Source organism: Lutjanus erythropterus, chromosome 17 (assembly GCF_056507025.1).
Source record: "Lutjanus erythropterus isolate fLutEry1 chromosome 17, fLutEry1.hap2, whole genome shotgun sequence".
NCBI lineage: Eukaryota > Metazoa > Chordata > Actinopteri > Lutjaniformes > Lutjanidae > Lutjanus > Lutjanus erythropterus.
In genome coordinates, this window is record NC_139333.1 from 21,177,065 (window position 1) to 21,195,588 (window position 18,524).

Below are 18,524 nucleotides of genomic sequence, written 5' to 3' on the forward strand. Positions count from 1 at the left end.
CCTCCATGCTGACATCACCGCTGTCGTCTCCTTCCATGCTCTTCTTCTTCTGCTTGTTTAGAGTCCTCTGTACTGCAGATGCCATCCCCGCCCACCGCGCACATTTCTCTCACAGCTGCCACACTCATGGTGCTTCCCAGATCACATCTGCCACTTTCTTACGCTCTGTACGTCACTCGTCTCAATCAGTCTGTCTACACCTGAAGTCCTGCGGAGTACAAAACATGATGTTATATTTTAGTTTGCTTTCTCACTGAAGCAGATTGGCAATGTGTGTTTTTGGACTGGATGTAGTCTGGAGTTTGCAGCCTTGAAAACTTTTCAGCACTGACCATGTGCAGGTCAAGCTTCCCACTGCTGCATTGGCGCTATAAATGCTGACTGGGCACCATTTCCTAAACGATGATTTCTCTGTGTGTTTCTGTCATTACCCATCCTGCCTCACTGTTAACTGCTAACAAGCGGCTTTGTGTCTGTCACGGTATTCGCATCACTCTTCGGTGTGTGTCTCTCTCTTTCTCTCACCCCACTCCCCTCCTCACAACCATCACTTTGTGGCTCTTTTGCCCCGCTCCTCCTCCTCCTCCTCCTCTTCTTTCTCCGCCATCTCTTCTATCCTCTGTGGTGTTTGCCCGTTGTGTGCATACTGCAGGCTAGCGTTGGATGACGCCATTCGCCACAAGCAGCTGAACATCTCCCGTTTTTCACCCAGGGTGGCAGGGGAGAACGACTTCCTCCAGACAGTCATCAACAAAGTTATCACCGCCAAAGAGGTCAATCACAAGGGCCAAGGTACAGTGCAAGGTTCAGACATGACAACCAGGGCCAAGGATGAAACTCACCACACTACTGTCTGACTTTTAACAAAAAATGTGTCTTATGTATTTTATAAAATGATTATATTAGGTCTGGGCCTCAGGAAAAGCCAACCTGGATCTGAAAATTGTCTCCAATGTTTGGGAATATCCAGCTTTGCATAGTTAAGGGCAGTTGCACCTGTAGGCAATTGGATTTGGTTAACATTAAAGGGTAACCAACTTGACCCTGTTTTCACATGATTTTGTGTTTAAGGCACTGATGGGGACAACAGTTTTTGAAACTGGCCTGAAGCTGGTTGCAGTGTCATCCTTTTGGGCGACTGTTAACCAGCACAGTATATCCACTAAAAGTGCTTGTTTTTGCCACTGACGGGCTCAGATTGTTATTCTAAGTGTCTGACAACAAACAGATAGGCTTTCTGCAGAGCAGAGCCTGACACAGGAGAGGATTTTCACCTCTGGTCCATCCCACTCCCACAAAAATACTCCTGTCCCATCACAATCCTGTTAATCCACAGTCAGGTGTCTGCAAAAAACTGACCTATTGTTATATGATTCTTGCTCCTGCACACTCCTGTTAACTTTTTATTTCCCGTCCCAGTCCAGTGATCAATAGTGAGAAAAAATCCAGAAACAGTACTTTTGTTATCATCATCATTATCCTCATTCAGTCATGACAGATGTCAAATAAAAATCGCCCAAAATGTCTCGGCTTGTCATTCCACTCTTCCAGCATTCACCAACTCTGGTTTGGCCAAAATAAACCATTAATTTACACCATCAGATGTAAAAATATCGGGAGAGCTAGATGGGTGGTCAGACATCAGAGGAGCAGTGGCGTGTACAGCCAGAATGTTTTTTCCACATCTGCAATGATGAATTAACAATTTATTTCAGCCAAACAATCATAGCTGGTGATTGTTGGAGCATTAGAAAGACAAGCCAAGACATTTCTCATTTTATTTTATTTCTTTCGAGCTTGAATGAAGTGTATTTTCTATGTTGTTAAAATGACAGTTTTGCAAATGGAGTCTGGTGGGTTTGGTGAAAGCAATAGAACAGCTATTACTGGTTAAAGGTAAAGAATCTTACTCTTTTACAAAAAAGTTTATCTCTATAGCAGTCCTTTCCATAATGTTGTCAGTCACGTAATTGTGATCAAAATGATGTACTTTGATGGTGCGCAATTGCTTATAAGGAGTACATAGCAGCATACTTCATGACTCACTCAATACTGGACCAATTTACAAAATTGTTGTCCACATCAGTCACTTTGATAGTAAAAAAAATGGGTCTAGACTGGAAAATATCAGAGATACCCTTTAAAGGAAGCCAAACACTCTGTTGCAGTGTTTTTATTTTCATTTCTATAAACTGGTGCTTTAGCACATATTGCCTTTTTCAGGAAACTTGCACTATCTGTCAAAATGTTAATAGAGTAAAGTTTGCATCAGAGCTGCGAGTGCGCAGCTTTCACCTCCTCCGTTTCACATCCGCTGTGTCTGCAAGCCGGCACCTCGAGAGACCAGGTGTTCACTTTCATTCAGCTCCTCATTGGCTAGCTAATTGGTTGACTGCGTCTCGCTGAAGTGTTGTAATTTTCTTTCATACTACATCATAGATCTGTTCATACAAAGAACCATTACCCCCAACACATTGGCAGGGTGTTGGAGCTGTTCATCTTGTTAATAAGAACAGAGCTCTTTGTCAAGTGCTCACACTATAAATCACTGCACATCCTATAAATAGTTGCCCTCATCACCATGGCTACAGGATCTAAGTAATCCAGCTGTTAATTAAGCGGGTGAGTCTTCTGCAAAGAACTAGATCTTATCAGTAATTTGACATCTGCGGTTAGAAGAACAACATGAGCCATCTAAGGGATTTGTGCTGGGAGGGGGGAGGGCGGACATGACAGCCTCCATGGTATTGTCATGCCCTATGAAGATGTACTTGGATAAATGTCAGGTCTGCTCCGACCCACAGTGGGAAGAACAGCGGAGCTCTGAGAGCAGCTGTTTCGGTCACGCTTGCATATCAAAAGGCTTCCAGCTTGCCTAGTGAGAGATGTGTCACTCATAACAATATGGAGCCTGTAAAGTGAAAGTGAGCAAAGCTTCAGGGTTCACGGGCGCCGCTCACTTTGGTGGCCTCTGAAGGGCCACACTACAGGACCGCTTTAATTGGGCGCCTTTGTTTTTAGTCATTCTCAGACTTGTTCAGAAGATTCTGTCTTTGCTGCTTTGTTTTTTTTTTTTTCTGAGAGAATATTGAGAGTGAGTGTGGTTGAGCTGGCACGCCGTGCGGCGTCTGCAGAAAAGAAGCTTTTCCTCCCGAACCAGGCGAAAATGCAAAGCAGCTACTTGCCTTAAATTGTGAGGAAATATGACCCATGAAAGTCCCCTGAAGGCCGTTTTGGTTCAGAATCATTCAGAGCGGCAGAGTTTCCTCTCAAACTTCACACTCTCGGGTTTTCAAAGACCAATTATTTAAGTCTGGGAATTACTGCAAAATTTGAATATTCCACCATAAATGTCACTATTTTCTTTAAAAACTAAGAGTTCCTGAAGAAGAGGTCTGGGGCAGTGGGGACGTTATCATGAATTTGGCAGTGGGTCAGAAAATGTATGTATATATTTTTCCAAATTTTCCCATTTAGTTACTAAGCACCGAACATTTGTTTCTTTGTTCCTCCCAGGATTCCTGCTCAGAGGCAGCACTTTTATTTGAGCAAATAGAGCGTTTGCAGGGATGACATATTTTTGTTGGCTAACCCTGAAGTTAGCATTGCTCTCGCTCCCTTCACAAAAAGCAAATATTTTTTTTAATTAGTCCACATTAGTCCAGCTTGTTGAGACATTTTGAATAAGAAACTTTACATATTTTAGCTTTAAAGATATCTTTAAGCTTGAAAACCAGCTAATGGGATATTTGCTGATGTATTTTATGTTGTAGAACAAAAAATGAAAACCACTCATGTTAACCACAGACCTCATTTAGGCACCTGAGCAAAAACCCAACTAGAAGTGCTAATATGCAAACATAATTCCAGGTTTTAACATTCATTCCTGCAGAACTCCATGTCTGTGTGGGAATTTCAGTAATGATATTTTTAGTCCAATAAGATTGACTATAGTTTGGCACAAAGGATGTACAGGTAATATGGTAGATCTCAAGCAGGCATCAACCATCTTGGTCCAACACGTGTTCTGTCATTCTTGTAGTTTTTCTCGTTCTTATGCACACCCAATTATACTGTACTTTCAACGGAGCATAAGAAAAACACACACAGGCCCTCTCTCCCTCTGTTAGTATGTTTTCCTAATCACGTCCCTGCGGGTAGCTTCTATTTAGTGTCTTGTCCTAGAGCTGTTAGATGTCACTGACAGCTGAAAGCACTAGAAGAAATCTCTTTTTAGTATTTTCCTGGGGCAGTTTGCTCTCATGCTGTCTCCCCCTAACGCTATCCTGTTGGTCCCTCCCCCTCTGACTGCGTCACCAGGCCTGTGGGTGACTCTGAAGCTGCTCCCCGGAGACATCCATCAGATTCGGAAGGACTTCCCTCACCTGGTGGACCGATCAACAGCTGTGGCTCGCAAGATGGGCTTCCCTGAGATCATCATGCCAGGTTGAGTTTTTAAAAAAAAAAAAAGCTTTACCTTGGCTGACTGTCCTTGCAAGTCTCCTTTTTAAAATTTGATTGGTTGAACACATCAGTCATTTAGGAAGTGATTTAGATTTACTATTTCAGAAAATGTGAGTGTGGGAGAAAAGGACATATCATACTTCATTAAGGTTTGATTAAGACATTAGTTATGTAATGGACTGAAGTCAGCCATAAAGTAAATGGTGCCAAATATCCACTTACGCCACCTAAAATGTAATGACTTATGCAGTAATATTCATTAAAAATGAATGAATAAATGCATGAACCCCGGGCACTACGAAGACTGTAAAAAGCGAGGATTTCCTCTCCTCTGACCCGCTTCTTTCTGCTTCCTAAAGGCGACGTGCGAAATGACATCTACGTGACTCTGGTTCAGGGGGATTTTGACAAGGGGAGCAAGACCACGCCCAAGAACGTCGAGGTGACCATGTCCGTTTATGACGAGGACGGCAAGAAACTGGAGGTACGGCCGAGGAATGTTAAATTAGAATCCAATTCCAAAGAAATACCAGAATGCAATGATTTGCAGCTATTTTTCAATGTATTCAAATGAATGTAGTTTGAAACTGCAAAGGCTCTGTCGATGCTGTAAGGTACATACAGGTTTTGGTTTTGTTACAGCAGTTTGGCTTTGTAGTAGCAGACAGTCGGTACTAGACTGGCCCGCCTGCAGTCCAGACCTGTCTCCCATTGAAAATGTGTGGTGCATTATGAAGCTCAAAATATGACAACAGAGACCACTGACTGTTGAGCCCCTGAAGTCATTTTTCAAGCAACAGTGAGAAAGAATTTCACTTTCAAAACTTCAGCAACTAGTATCCTCAGTTCCCAAACTTGTTCTTAACTTACTGAGTGCTGCTGAAAGAAAGGTATCACAGTGGTAAACATGACCCTGTCCCAACTTTTTTGGAACGTGCAGCCACCATCAAATTCAGAATAATCAGTTTGAGCAACAGACATCTTGTCTTTGTGCTGTATTCTATTGAATATTGGTCGAAAAAGCTTTTGCAAATCGTTGCATTCAGTTTTTAAGTTACACAACATCCCAGCTTTTTTAGAATTTGGTTTTGTGCCTCTCTGGTATGTTTCTTCTGGGTTTCAGCTCAGTCTCAGCATTCAGGACACAAAGTGCTATAGCCGATCGCTTTCTCAGACAGTCTGTGATTTAGCAGGCTTTCTTTAATCTCACACAGCTCAGCACGCTGCTTAACTGACCAGGACTCCTATAAAGTAGTGTGATACACAGGCCAGACCATGCGCCTTTGCAATGCCACCTGTCAAAAAATGACAGAATGCAATATTGGTGCTTTGTGGTTGATTGAGTAGCCTAAAATCTGGCTCACCACTGCAAGAATCAACCTTTATCATTGTCAGAGTCAGTTACAGACCTCAACATAAGGACGAGCAATATGGGCAGCAGAGTCCGATAGTTGCAAGGCACAAAAGAAGTGGACTCAGCTTTCCCCTTCAGGTATAATTACCTTTGATAATGAAGTTAGAAGCATAATTTTCTCCCCTGTCTATTTGTTTGTTTGCAAGCTGTCTCAAAAAGTTGCAAATATATTTGGATGGAATTCGCAGCCGTTGGCACAGAGATCAGTTAATTACATTTTGTTGGTGGTCAGCAATTAATTTTAATTTCACTGGACCTGTTGTAGGCATTCATTGGAAAGTCTGGCACTCAGGTTTGGAGCTTAACACCAGAAAGAAACAAACAAATCCACATTAATCATTGTGTTAGCTGCCGGTTTGCACGTTGGAGAATGTTTAATGGACATCCGAGCGCTGCTGTCTACTTTTTTTTTTAATTATCTGCCAGCCCATCACTGTCTGATGTCCTAATAAAGCCTTTGTTTCATCTAGAGTCTCCAGCCAGTGACCCCTTTCTCTGATGTTTAATTATTGTCACCCCCTGCTTGACTTTACCTCTTGTTCTGCAGAGGCCATCAGTTAATGGGGGATATGAGAGGTTTAGAGCGGTTGGACAAGAGGAGTATGTGGGAAGAACCGGGGCATGAGGTGTGTGTCTGTGGGAGTGTGTGCTCACGTGTCTGCGAATGTTCAGTTTTAATGGTGTTCCAGTTATGGTTGAGAGTTCTGATTTAACTGTGTCCTGATGTTTGGAGCCACTGTTTGTAGTGATCATGCATTAATTCGCATTAAGTTAAGATCTACCTAATATTTTGTTTGAGGCATTAACAGTATAGTTCAGAGGAACTTATGCACAGTCAATGGATGGCGGTCAGCATGCTCCAGTTTGGAGAAGCAGCAGGAGTACTGGTGAAGAAAGCCAACCAAACTAACATCTGTCAATAATAGACTGACTATGAAAAACCCAAACTATCCCTTTAATGCTATTATATCCGTACTCTGTGTATTTGTGTACTTGGAGTGAGAGTGTAAGTTACAAGAGAGTGATTTGAGGAGACAAACCCCTGGTCATGAGGAGGCCTCCTGCAGTGAATCAGAAACGAGCGCCATTACCCCCGCCTGCCTCAATTATACACATTAGTGTTAGATTGAGAGGCTTCGTCTGTGATTTGGCCCAGCAGGCTGTGGAAGTGTAAGAATATGGTGATTATACTGTAAATTCTGTCCTGAAGTAGAAGAAAGCAGTGATCATCATTGTGATTATTTTTGGATGTTACGATTGCAGTGCGCTTTATATCTTTAGTGCGTCATCTTCTGTTTTGTTACATATATCTGACCTCTATTTGTATTTATATTTATTTGTATTTTTAAGATAAGATAAGATAAGATAAGATATTCCTTTATTAGTCCCACAGTGGGGAAATTTTCAGTTTTTTTTATTTATATTGTAGGTTCAGAATTACAATACCATGTCTACTGGTCCCTTTTAATCATCTAGAAGCAGCTCTACTGTGTGAAGACATGGTGTGTATGAATAGGCTGTTGCACCGTCAGAGTCTTTAGGCTGTAATAACTGGAGTCACTGACAGCACTTGACAGTGATCGAGTGAGATTGACATGGGTGTCATGCCCACGTTGTTTCTGCAACGCTGGAGCCCCCTTCGACGTCTTGTCCTGCAACTTTTCACAGAAGTCTCATCTGTTCGGTTTCCCCGGGGATCAGTGCTGATGGCTTAAGTTCTCGCTCTTCCTTCCTGTGTTTTAATTGGCTGAGAGGAAGTTCTGTTTCTGAGATGACAGATGTCATTTCCTGTCCGTCACTTTGACGTTTGAAGTGGTTTGAGTGTGATCTTTTATAATAGAAACTTTCAGGGAACAGTCGCTTTTGAAAGATTAAATTCCAGCAGACATGGAATTAAGAAATGTTGGAAATCTTTGGAAATGTTTGGATCACAGAGAAACCAGAGAAACCAAGTTTGCATAGGTTCTAGCTTAATCTGTCGATGGAAAATTATTTTTACAGCAGGACTGAGCTAACAAAGCAGTTTTGTGTTTGTATGTGTGGTATTTATTTTGTTTGGGAAATCCCATGATGACGATGCTCAAGTTGAGTAGCAGACTCAACAGGGACTAGAAATAATCTCTGTTGCTTGGTTGCTACTAAGGGTCGGCCTACATGCTGGAGTGGTAAATCAGGTTTAATTACATAGAAGTTCTACTGACGTGACTGACTATTTTCCAGTTATTAGTCAGACCCTGTGCGTTTCCAGGGGCACAGAGATAACACTAGCAGAAAGGGTTTTTTTGTTAGTTTGAGAGTGATTTGCTCCAGTGTGTATACATTTGATGATATCTATTAGTGTGTTGGTAACCTGCTGTATAATCGCAACATAACATGAGCCAGTGAGCTTAAATGTCATTTTTAGGACCACACCCTCTCGCGTAATATTGCATAATTAACCACCTAGCTAAATACTCATGTAAAAGTATATAAAATCATTTTTTTGGGGGAGGACGGGTCTTTTTTATCACCTGCACTGCTAATGCTAAATGCTAATGCACTCTAGTTTATATAGTGTTAGGATATGTATGTGTCATCCAGCCGTGATTTCAGAGTTAACTGCACAATTCAGCACTACATAGCTCAGTGTCTTCACATGTTTTCAGCTATTACTTTCTAACATGTTAGAAGAAAATCTCCAAATTTGCTTTCCACAGACTTTAATCAACCTTAACCCTAGATTGTGATCATAACAGCTTCTATTTTAGGAGAGGAACATTTTTTTTTCCATCAAGCCATGTACAGACACCAGACACTTGAAAATAGCTGAATATAATTACTCTTATATTGAGCCAAGTTTCACAACAGGTTTGCTTTTTAAGTTTAACTTTTTGTGGCTTTCTCTCTGGATGTGTCTGCCTCTGTCTCAGCCTTCTTATCCCCTCCATTCTTCTCTGTCTTTAGTCTTTCTGTCTCTCTGGTCTCTTTGTGCCTCTGGATTTTGTCATCCCTTCTCCGTCTCAAAGAGGATTTGTGATGTTGTGTAGTGAGAGTTTGGACAGTGACTTCTTATCACCTTGACATATTAGCACACCCCCACAAACCCCCTCTCACCCGCGGCTAGACCTCAGCCACTTTCTCCTCGTCCAAAATCTGAAGCTGTCATGAATCTTGGCCACTTAGTGGAGGGGCCTGAGTTGTAGAGCTAGCACCTGCCCCCCAGATCTGCTCGGCGTGGCTTGGGGGAGACGGGAGCCTGTTATTCCTCATAATTGCTGGTTGTCAGAAGCCATTAGTGTTGGAGTATTTTAGCTGCAGCACACTAGCAGGGCCAGGGAGTCAGCTGGAGTAGTGGGAGGAAAAGAGGTAGGCTGGCTGAGCACAGATTGATAGAAAACAAGGCATGCGTGCCATCCGCTGTCAGTCCGTCCCTCGTGCCAAATCCCCGACGGGTCTGCGTAGTATTTTACATACGCACCCTGACCTGTTGTAGAAACTCCAGGGACCCACTAGGAAGACCAATTTGCATGGCTGGATCCATCAGCACCAGCTGGTCCGCCTCCCTGCACCTGGCTTCCCTCCACTTCTCACTGCACGGGAGCCACTGCCCCTCCTTCTTTAATAATTAATTTCTAATTTATTTCTTATTTCCACAGCGCTGTCACGAGATTGGCGGCCAACAGGCAGGCGCTCCCGCATAAAGTGCATCCAGACTTTTAAAGGCCGTTCTTCCAGATTTAGGCGGAGACTCCATTTTATGAAATAAGTGCTAGTCAATTTTCCACATGCTGCGAGTGTGCCAATGTTTTGACATGGCGCTTATGACTCAGCCGTCATGGTTTTCCCGATTTGAATGAACCTACAGCTGTGCCAGTATAACCAGATAACCAGTCATACTGTTCATTAACTTCATCTCTGTGTTTTCTTAATCTTTATCAAGAACGTGATCTTCCCCGGAGCTGGAGACGAAGGCATCAATGAGTACAAATCTGTCATCTACTACCAAGTGAAGCAGCCGCGCTGGTTTGAAACAATAAAGGTGCGTTTCTCTCCTCACCTCTACCTCTGCATATTTCTTCTTTGTTATACTGAGTAATTTTCAAGTCATTATTTCCACCTTGACTGAAATACCGCCCTTTGATATGATTCTTAAATCTATTATTCATCACAACACAGATTTCCGTCACCAGTAATTTGTCGAATGATTTCTCTTGAATATTCACCCATGAAGCTTTGAAGTGTAGACTGACAGTGGTAGATATTAGCTCACACAGTAGATTGAATAGTTAATGTGGTGGCTGGACGCTATTGAAGTGACTAATGGGGACGACAGTTTTTAATTGGTCCACTATTGAGACAGAGTTAGCAGAAGTAAAACTGAGCTACAACCATTTAGGCTGTTAAGTTTAAAAAAGGTAGTGCAGGGCGCCTCGTGTTTTGCAACCCGCCAGATGCACTCTGTCTGATCACGGCCTAAAAGTGCTTGTTTATTCCGCTGATGGGCTCAGATTGTTGCGTGTGTTGTGTCTGTCAACATTGCGGAAAGGGTCGACCTTTTTTAAAGACCTAAGTGTGTTTCGATTAACCAGAAACAGCTGCTTTATTGCTCTCGACAAACTAACCAGACTGCGTTCGGAAACTGTAATTTTAACAACGTCGTTGTCATTCAAAGTTGACAGAAAGACAATAAAACTCACCGAAAACATCTTGGCTCATCTTTCCAATGTTCAGACAATCACCAGCTCTGGTTGATTGGTTGAAATGAAACCCTTTATTTATTAATGTGAAAATACTGGGAGAGGAGAGGGAAGGAGGTTGGCTATCATCAGAGAAGCAGCGGGGTTTATTCTAAGTCGGTGAATTAATGTAAGTGATGATTTTTTTTCTACCAGAAAACTGGGGATGGTGGTTGTTAAAAACAGTGGAAAGATGAGCCAAGATGTTTTTTGGTGAGTTTAAGTTTCTGTCAAGTTTGAATACAGATGAATTTCAAATTACAGTTTTGCAAAGGGAGTCTGATGAGTTTAAAACAGCCATAACTGGTTAAAAAAATGGATCTTACTCTCTAAAAAAGGTCTCTCTTTGTAGCGATCCTTTCCATATCGCTGTCAGACACTGTGATGCAATAGCAATCTGAGCCTGGGCACTTTTAGTGGACGTTCTTTGACAGAGCCTGGAGGGATTACATCGCAGCCCATTTATGTTCCCTCAGTGTTGAACTAGTTTCAAAAATGGTTTTCTTATTTGTCGCACAAAAATGTTGGAAAGTAGAGCCTAGGTTGAAAAATATTGAAGTTACCCTTTAAATTACGTTTTAGCTCATTTACTACAAATCACTCGAACTATGACTTGCCATTGGTTTCAGTTCATTTCTGTCGAGTTTTAAAATCTGTGTCCCTAAAAATCTGCTATGTGGGTGTGTGTTCATGTGTGTAGATGTCTCACATTGTCCCTTTCTTTCCCCAACTTCAGGTTGCCATTCCTATTGAAGACGTGAACCGGAGCCACTTGCGATTCACCTTTCGCCACCGTTCATCGCAGGACTGTGAGTACGAATGTCAGCGTGTAAATAATCAGTTTAGCCGATGACCAGCTGCACAATTGGCTGCTAATCTATCCACGGCACAAAATAATGGAAGATATCCAATCCAAGCAGATGTGTTGCTCGGTGATAAATACTTTGAAGCTCACCCTTTGTCACATTAATCAGAGGCATTAGTCTGCCCCTGCACAAAGCGGCATCATGGAGTGGCTTGTCAGAGACTACAGCTGGGATGTGAAAAATGCCTGAGGGGGCTCGTTTGTTTATTGGGACCAGCGTCTCGCTAAATGCAGCCAGTGTTGTATGTCCTTCTGTTTTTTAACATCCTTTTTAATTTTGGGGGTGTAGAGGGCAGGGAAGCCTGGCGTACTGGCAGACCTGCCGTCCCATCTGCCCACCACATGGCGAGGCCATCCCTCCAGCAGCAGGAGTGGTGCAGGGAACAGGATTTTGGAGGGGTGATGGGAGCCGTGACAGGTGTATATTCTAAACAATCAATTCATATGGCACAGAAGGCAAAACAGAACTGGGAGGATATCAGCAGGGGAAAGTGTATCTCTTCCCTGGTGAAGTGATCTGCAGCTGTCGCCGTCCACCACGTCCAAAACCCTTCAGCTCAGTTTGCTTCTCACCTGCATGCAGGTGGGTTGGAGGAAACAGACAGGTCTCAGCGCTCAGTGCTGGCTTATAATCCACTTGGAGAGCCTTCTTGTCATGCTCGGCACCTTGCTTCTGCAGTTAACACTGTTACTAGGCATGCCTTTGAAAGTCTGTGACTTGCTGTTATCTCGCTGTAACGGTTGCTTTAGAAACTGGCTCACCTCAAGTGACTGTGGGACTGCAGGGGCATGCTGATGCTGCCAAACTTTAACTTGTCTCTGACAATGGACAATAGAGAGGTATGCTGAAAGAGTGTAATGGCTTGATTATTTGGATTTGTGTGTGGTGTGTATGCCTTGTATTTCCCTGTCAGTGACACCTGGCCGTTGATATCCCTGTACACATGAATCTAACTTTATCCAAGTTTCTGTTTGTTTGCATGTGTGCAGGCATCGAGACAATTCTTGTTGTTTCTGCGCTGAATCCGTAGTTGAGGATGAACCCACTTTGATATCTGTCCTCTAGGGCTGGGGCGATGCACTTGTCTCTCGATTTAATGCTGCCACGATACCTGGATGCAGATTGGATATGTATTGCAATTCTTTAGTGTGATTCAGTATTACTGTATATCATGACTGATGTTTCCAACAACAGTGCACATCACGTGTCAGTCAGTCTTTCTGAGTTTTATTTCAGCAGCATCATTGCTATACTGCCTATTAACCAAATAAAATACTTTTTGAAGTAAACTGTTATGTTAAGCTGTTACTGCTTGGAAAGCTAGAGCCATAAGAAAATAATAAATAAAATAAGATTTAGACAAAAAATTAATGGAGCCCCTGGCTGTATTTGTAACCCCATTGGGAATGTAGAATTTGAATTTTGAACCTTTGAAGTTGCTGCAGGTCTTCAGTGTGGAGACTTGAAGCCAGAGGAGCAGAACTGTTAGACCTGTAAAATCAGCAGCTGCTAGTTTGTTTTCTCAGATCAGAGGAAATATAAACCCGGAAGTCTGAGCACACATGTCCTTTTGTGTTCAGAATATAAAATAAAATAGATCGGTTTGTTAAGATTTATTTCTGTGATTGCAATGCTAATTTCCGTCAATGTTAATTCCCATTATGTATTAGCATTTTATGTATATATAAAAAGCTGAAGTGATCTGTGTGTGTGTGTGTGTGTGTGTGTGTATATATATATATATATATATATATATATATATATATATATATATATATATCTTTCTGTGGCTCTCACAGATAGAGAGCCAAGAGAGACAGAGAATGGGATGAAATCGTTGGTCTCAGAACTTGTTTTCTGTGTTGGCTGGGGGCTGCACACCACTGCCAAACAGGCTGAAGCCCAGAAACCTTCAGAATGCAGCAACATATAAGAAAATATGAAAATACAGGCAGAGTGCAGACTCTGTGTGGATTCAGTCAGCATGTGTGTGTGGAAGAGGGGCTTGTGATGTTAATCTTTGTAATGCAGACATCATAACGTCTTAAAATATAATGTCTACATTATATTGGCAAACCACTTCTCTGAGAAAACAGGGAAATACTTCACTTCTCTGAGAGTTTTAGAAGAAAAGCAGAGTAGAGACGCTCCTTCAGATGAAGTCCTTTCAGTCCTCTGCTGTCATCTTGTGCTTGTGTCCTTCCTGATTCCTCCGCTGCTCTTAGCGAGTACTGAACTTTTAGCAGAAACGCAGAGTGACAGAGCTGCTCATCAAGGCCGCTGCTCGAGCTCATGTGCTCAGTATCTCAGCCCCCCTGGTTCAGAATCAGGCCAGTGCTAACGCAGTGCATCAGACTACCACTCCAACATTGTCAGGCCTCATCAGACTGATGGCTGCTATCACAGATGCCGCCACGGCTGTAAGAGATCCCCGCCATCTTTTCACTTCTGTTTCATCTGTCATTATGCCACTACCTGGTGAGTGGGGTAGAGGGTAGGCTTGAAAATGTGGCACAGTACACTCAACATAAATCTGAAGTGACAGCCCACCTTAGAGGTGGAAGTCTGCACAACTTTCACACAAACTTGACTTTGATTGGCTGTAAAAAGTAGCTCTGTCCTGAAAGTGACCTTTTTTCCCCGTGAAATGCAGAGTTTTGAGTCCTCCGCTCTCCTGAGGAAGTCACAAATACATTTTTCTCTACTGGGTGGCATGCGTACAGTGTTTTCCCTCCACTGGTTTCTCTCAAGCCGGCCCAGCAATTATTCACCGGCGAGGCTGCAGGCAGCAAACCAATGAGGGGATTTATGCAGATAGAATGCACAAGATACTTCCATGAATCATGTCTCCCTGCACGTAAATTTGGGCTTGTTGATCCACAATGATGATATATGTGGCCCTATCCAAACGCTTGGTTACAGGACAAAGTCATAACTCTCCTGCTTGTTTACACAGCCCTTCCTCTCTACATCCCCAAATGCAGTCACACACACACACGTGCGTCCACGAACACACAAGCACTGAGCATCTTCTCTCCACCCTGGCTGGATTATACAAACCGTTCACAGCTGCAGCCCTGGGATCAAGTGCAAATGTTTATTCATATGCAAACAGGAAGTGAACACACAAAATGGCTTCAGGGTTCATACAAAGTTTTGAAACTTGGGATTTTTAACTCTCATGTATACAAAGTTAGGAATGTGCTTGAATTTGAATATATTTGATTTTCAACATAATTTGCTGGCCTGTTCAACTTACAGCCTACACTCCAGATATGGCCCTTTTGAATATTTCTATGACCTGCAAGTGGCTGACTGCAAATCAGGCATATTTGAGATATGAAAAAATGCAAACTACCAATCAAACAGCTGGTAAAATAATAAAAGTGACAATACACATTGATTTCTCTCTGCAAATGCATTTACAGTAACAGTAACAGAGTATTCCTTTCTTTAAAATATGCTTGTTAAAACAGTTTCTTTAATGATCAAATACATTTTCAGATACTGGATATATCAGCTTGTAATTAACTGTTAAATTCGTGTCATTGCACCTCCCACTTGCTCTTTACCTCGCACAGTTAATTCACACCCATGTGTAATTGCTCTTTACACAGTAGATGTAGTGTAATGTGTGTGTCTGCCCCATTTAGGGAAACGGCGCATGCACAGATACAGTCCCAGCGGAGGGAAAGGTAGAGTCAGTCGAGTCTTGTGCCAACTCAGGAGCTGACTCAGGGCCTGTAGTGCTGAGATTTACATTTGAGATGAATCTGTTTTGTTTGTCTGCTTGTTTGTTAATGAGTTGTTGTAAAGGCAGCCATGCAGCATAGTTTATTGCAACGGAGCCTTGCTCTAACAGCTCTTATGTTGTCTTTAATTTCCTGAAGATGCACTTTTTCATCTAAACACAGAGTGTACGTGCAGAAGTACACTTTTGTCCAAAAAAAGAGAAAGTAAATCACGCATGGATATGGTAATTTCAAGTCTCCCATCTCGTGGTTTTCTGTCTTTCTCACACATTTCTCCTCTTCCTCCCACAGCCAAAGACAAATCAGAGAAGATCTTTGCTTTGTCTTTCGTGAAGCTGATGAGATACGACGGGACGACTCTGAGGGACGGCGAGCATGATCTCATCGTGTACAAGGTAAATGGGGAAATATCATATTACACAGTTAGCTCTCGGCCTGTGGGGGTTCTGGTGTGTTTGTTCCAGGCTACTTGCTGCGCCGGCCCACGCTCCTCATGACGTGACCAACAGAAATCATTCCTACAGTAGGTGAAAAATTGGTCCGTCTCATTAGTAGCTGCCATAATAACAGCTTCAGTGCCTTCTATGGAGGGTTGTGCAGTTGGTACGCATCAGCCCCCACAGTGAAATGAAATTACTTCCCAATTAAAATCCCTTGTATAATGAAACCTTTGCGTTACGGAGCCCATTTATGTTAATTAAAAAGTTAATGTGGGAAAAATTCCTCCAGTTAGATTTTGCTTTCTTTTATGTTTTGCGTTGCCCTTGTCAGTCAAGGTTGCGGTTTGGCAGAGAAGCTTGTTTTTACTCTCACATGCAACAACTGGCAGAAAAACACTGGTTCAATGATGTATACACGAGGCATCTTTAAAAACCCACAGTAAAAGAACAAAACAGTTCATTACAATATAAACACCAGATATGGATTTCAATTATTCTGCAGAAATTAATGAGCTTCCTGAACCAGCTGAGCTGTAAGTTGTAAACTTGCTGATAAATTGAGTCTCTTCCTGGAAAACCAGGCGGAGGCAAAGAAGCTGGAGGACTCGTCTCTGTACCTGAACCTACCTGCCACGAAGCTGGAGCTGGAGGAGAAAGGATACTCCACCACTGGGAAAAGCACCCAGAACCTGGGCAACTGCACCATCAGCAAGGACTCCTTCCAGATCTCCACCCTGGTCTGCTCCACCAAGCTTACACAGAACGGTAACAGCTTCGATACTTCAGTCAGCATTTGTGGTTTTTCCTATTCTGTTGTCTTTCATCGTTTTCTGTACAAGTGACCGCCTTTCTGAAGCTGGAACTGTGCTCCTACGGACATGGATGTAAATAACTAAACAGAGAAGGGTGTTATGAGTTACTGCAGGTCATACGAGGTATGTCATGATACCAGAAATTTAGTAGTCGATACCAATACTAGTGAATTTCCATGACTTTCCATGCCTAATTCGATACCAGGGTAAAAAAACAAAAACAAGAATAAAAGCCATTGTTGCTTTTCTTTGTCACCTGAAATAAAAACTCTTCTGAGCTTATAGAAGAAAAGACTGAGGGGAAGATTTACTGAGCCTGCCACAAATCACTGTCAGGAGAGCATGTAGGGAAAATGATGCAAAATGGATTTCTGCCCAAACTTCAAGTCTGTTGCTTTTTATTCTCATTCTTTCCCTGTTTTTCCCTTCTTATTTTAACAGTTAATTTTAACAGAATAGTAGTAGTACACATTTTAGGGCTGTACTGTATTTTTTAGCCTGGTGTTTGGCTGCACAGTGTAGAAAAAGAACAGACTCCACGGTTTCAAGATTTAACCTGTGTTGTTGTGTTTTCAGCTGAGCTCACAGAGCGCACTGGATGCGCTGCTGTGTGCACTGCTGCAGCCAGTGTGTGTTTGACTGAGGGGGAGATAGAGAGAGGTGAAGGACGGTGTAAGGAGGACCACTGATTTGTCACTTGACCTGCCAGTTGATCCGAACCCACCCGCCCCACGGGTTAACTGGGCAGATCCACGCGTCACTGCTTTTTCTTTTGGACTAGTCGGAGTGCAGCTGTTGCTGCACGTGTTGCTGTCTTACATGTGTAGTTGTTGTTTTTCAGTGCTTGTAGGGGTTTTTCTCCTTCTGCTGGCATTTTACAGCAGACTACAGCACTTGTGAGTGTTTATGCTGTCCTTGTCATGTCCAGAAGAACTACACCTCCAGTACCTATGGTACTGCAAAGAAACAAGTACTGTCATGTTTTCAAAATGTTGGCATGGACTTGATACCAAAGTATCGGTTCTTGTGACACCCCAGAAAATCTCAACAAGGCATAACGTGAACTTCTGTCTTTAAGGGTGTGGGTTTACTTTTCAGCATAGTGGTCATGAAACAGATCAGTGCATACAAAAGCACCGCCTACTGACCAATCAGTTTTCATGAAAAATGACGTCACCATTCTCAGAAGATCCCGCGGAGATCAGATTGTGAGAGGGTCTCTCAGGAGGGCCATCAAAGCCCTTTGGCTTCCCCCCCGGCCAGTTTTTATAGAAGCAGGAGCAGCAGGAGTCCACTCCTGTGTAGGACGGCCCCCTCCTGTCTTCCTCTAAAGCTGCAACGATTAATTGATCATGAAATTAGTCGCCCACTACTTTGATGTGTGATTTGAGTAAATTAGAAGTAGGAGACAAAGTGGAAATTCCTGATCCTTAAATGTGAATATTTTAGTTGCAGCTCTGTCTTCTTCATTTTGTCCTGCTGGCTTCAAGCAATGTCAAGGCTATTTCATTGTGCTTAACATACCACTATTATCCTACAGCAGAGACTGATTGAAGCACTGTACTTTAGCCTGCTTACTGACTTATCTATTTTTTATTTGCTCTCAAGTCTGTTAGACGCCTCTGAGGTGGCAGCTGAAAGAAAAAGGCTAAAATTGTCATGCACACAGTTAGAATACATTTAAGCAAGACATTAACTCAACATATTTAATGGAATACATAAATGTAAGAATAGTTGGATCTAATAATGCCCTGATGATGGGGCAGTGACATTTTAAACCTTTTAATTTATGCATTCACTCATGGCTGAACTGGGAAAACCTGATTTGACTTACTGAGTTGGTAACCACTGCCGTGTGGCTGCTTTGCATGATTGGATTTGTTAGGCTTACTGAAGCCAAAAAACAAAATGTATCCTTGTTATATTGAACTTGTTTCATGGTACAGGCCTGCAGGTGGAATCAGTTTTCGTTGATCTGATTTCCTTTGTTTTTTCTTTACATTGTGGTTTGCTAAATGTGGTACTGCTTCCTATTAGACACGTAACCCCAAACTAAACTAA

At 42.5% G+C, this 18,524-nt stretch overlaps 1 protein-coding gene across 3 annotated transcripts in view; it reads left to right on the plus strand.

Annotated features, from left to right (window-relative positions):
• dock1 (dedicator of cytokinesis 1) overlaps window positions 1-18,524 on the plus strand; it is a 260,399-nt gene that overhangs the window by 43,936 nt on the left and 197,939 nt on the right. For 2 of the 3 annotated variants that reach the window (XM_084740732.1, XM_084740731.1), the window contains exons 12-18: window positions 653-792; window positions 4,321-4,446; window positions 4,824-4,948; window positions 9,798-9,896; window positions 11,330-11,402; window positions 15,503-15,606; window positions 16,233-16,416. In XM_084740732.1, coding sequence (XP_084596858.1) covers window positions 653-792; window positions 4,321-4,446; window positions 4,824-4,948; window positions 9,798-9,896; window positions 11,330-11,402; window positions 15,503-15,606; window positions 16,233-16,416 — 851 coding nt within the window. The remainder of the gene's footprint in view (window positions 1-652; window positions 793-4,320; window positions 4,447-4,823; window positions 4,949-9,797; window positions 9,897-11,329; window positions 11,403-15,502; window positions 15,607-16,232; window positions 16,417-18,524) is intronic. The other variant, XM_084740733.1, reaches the window with a different exon arrangement.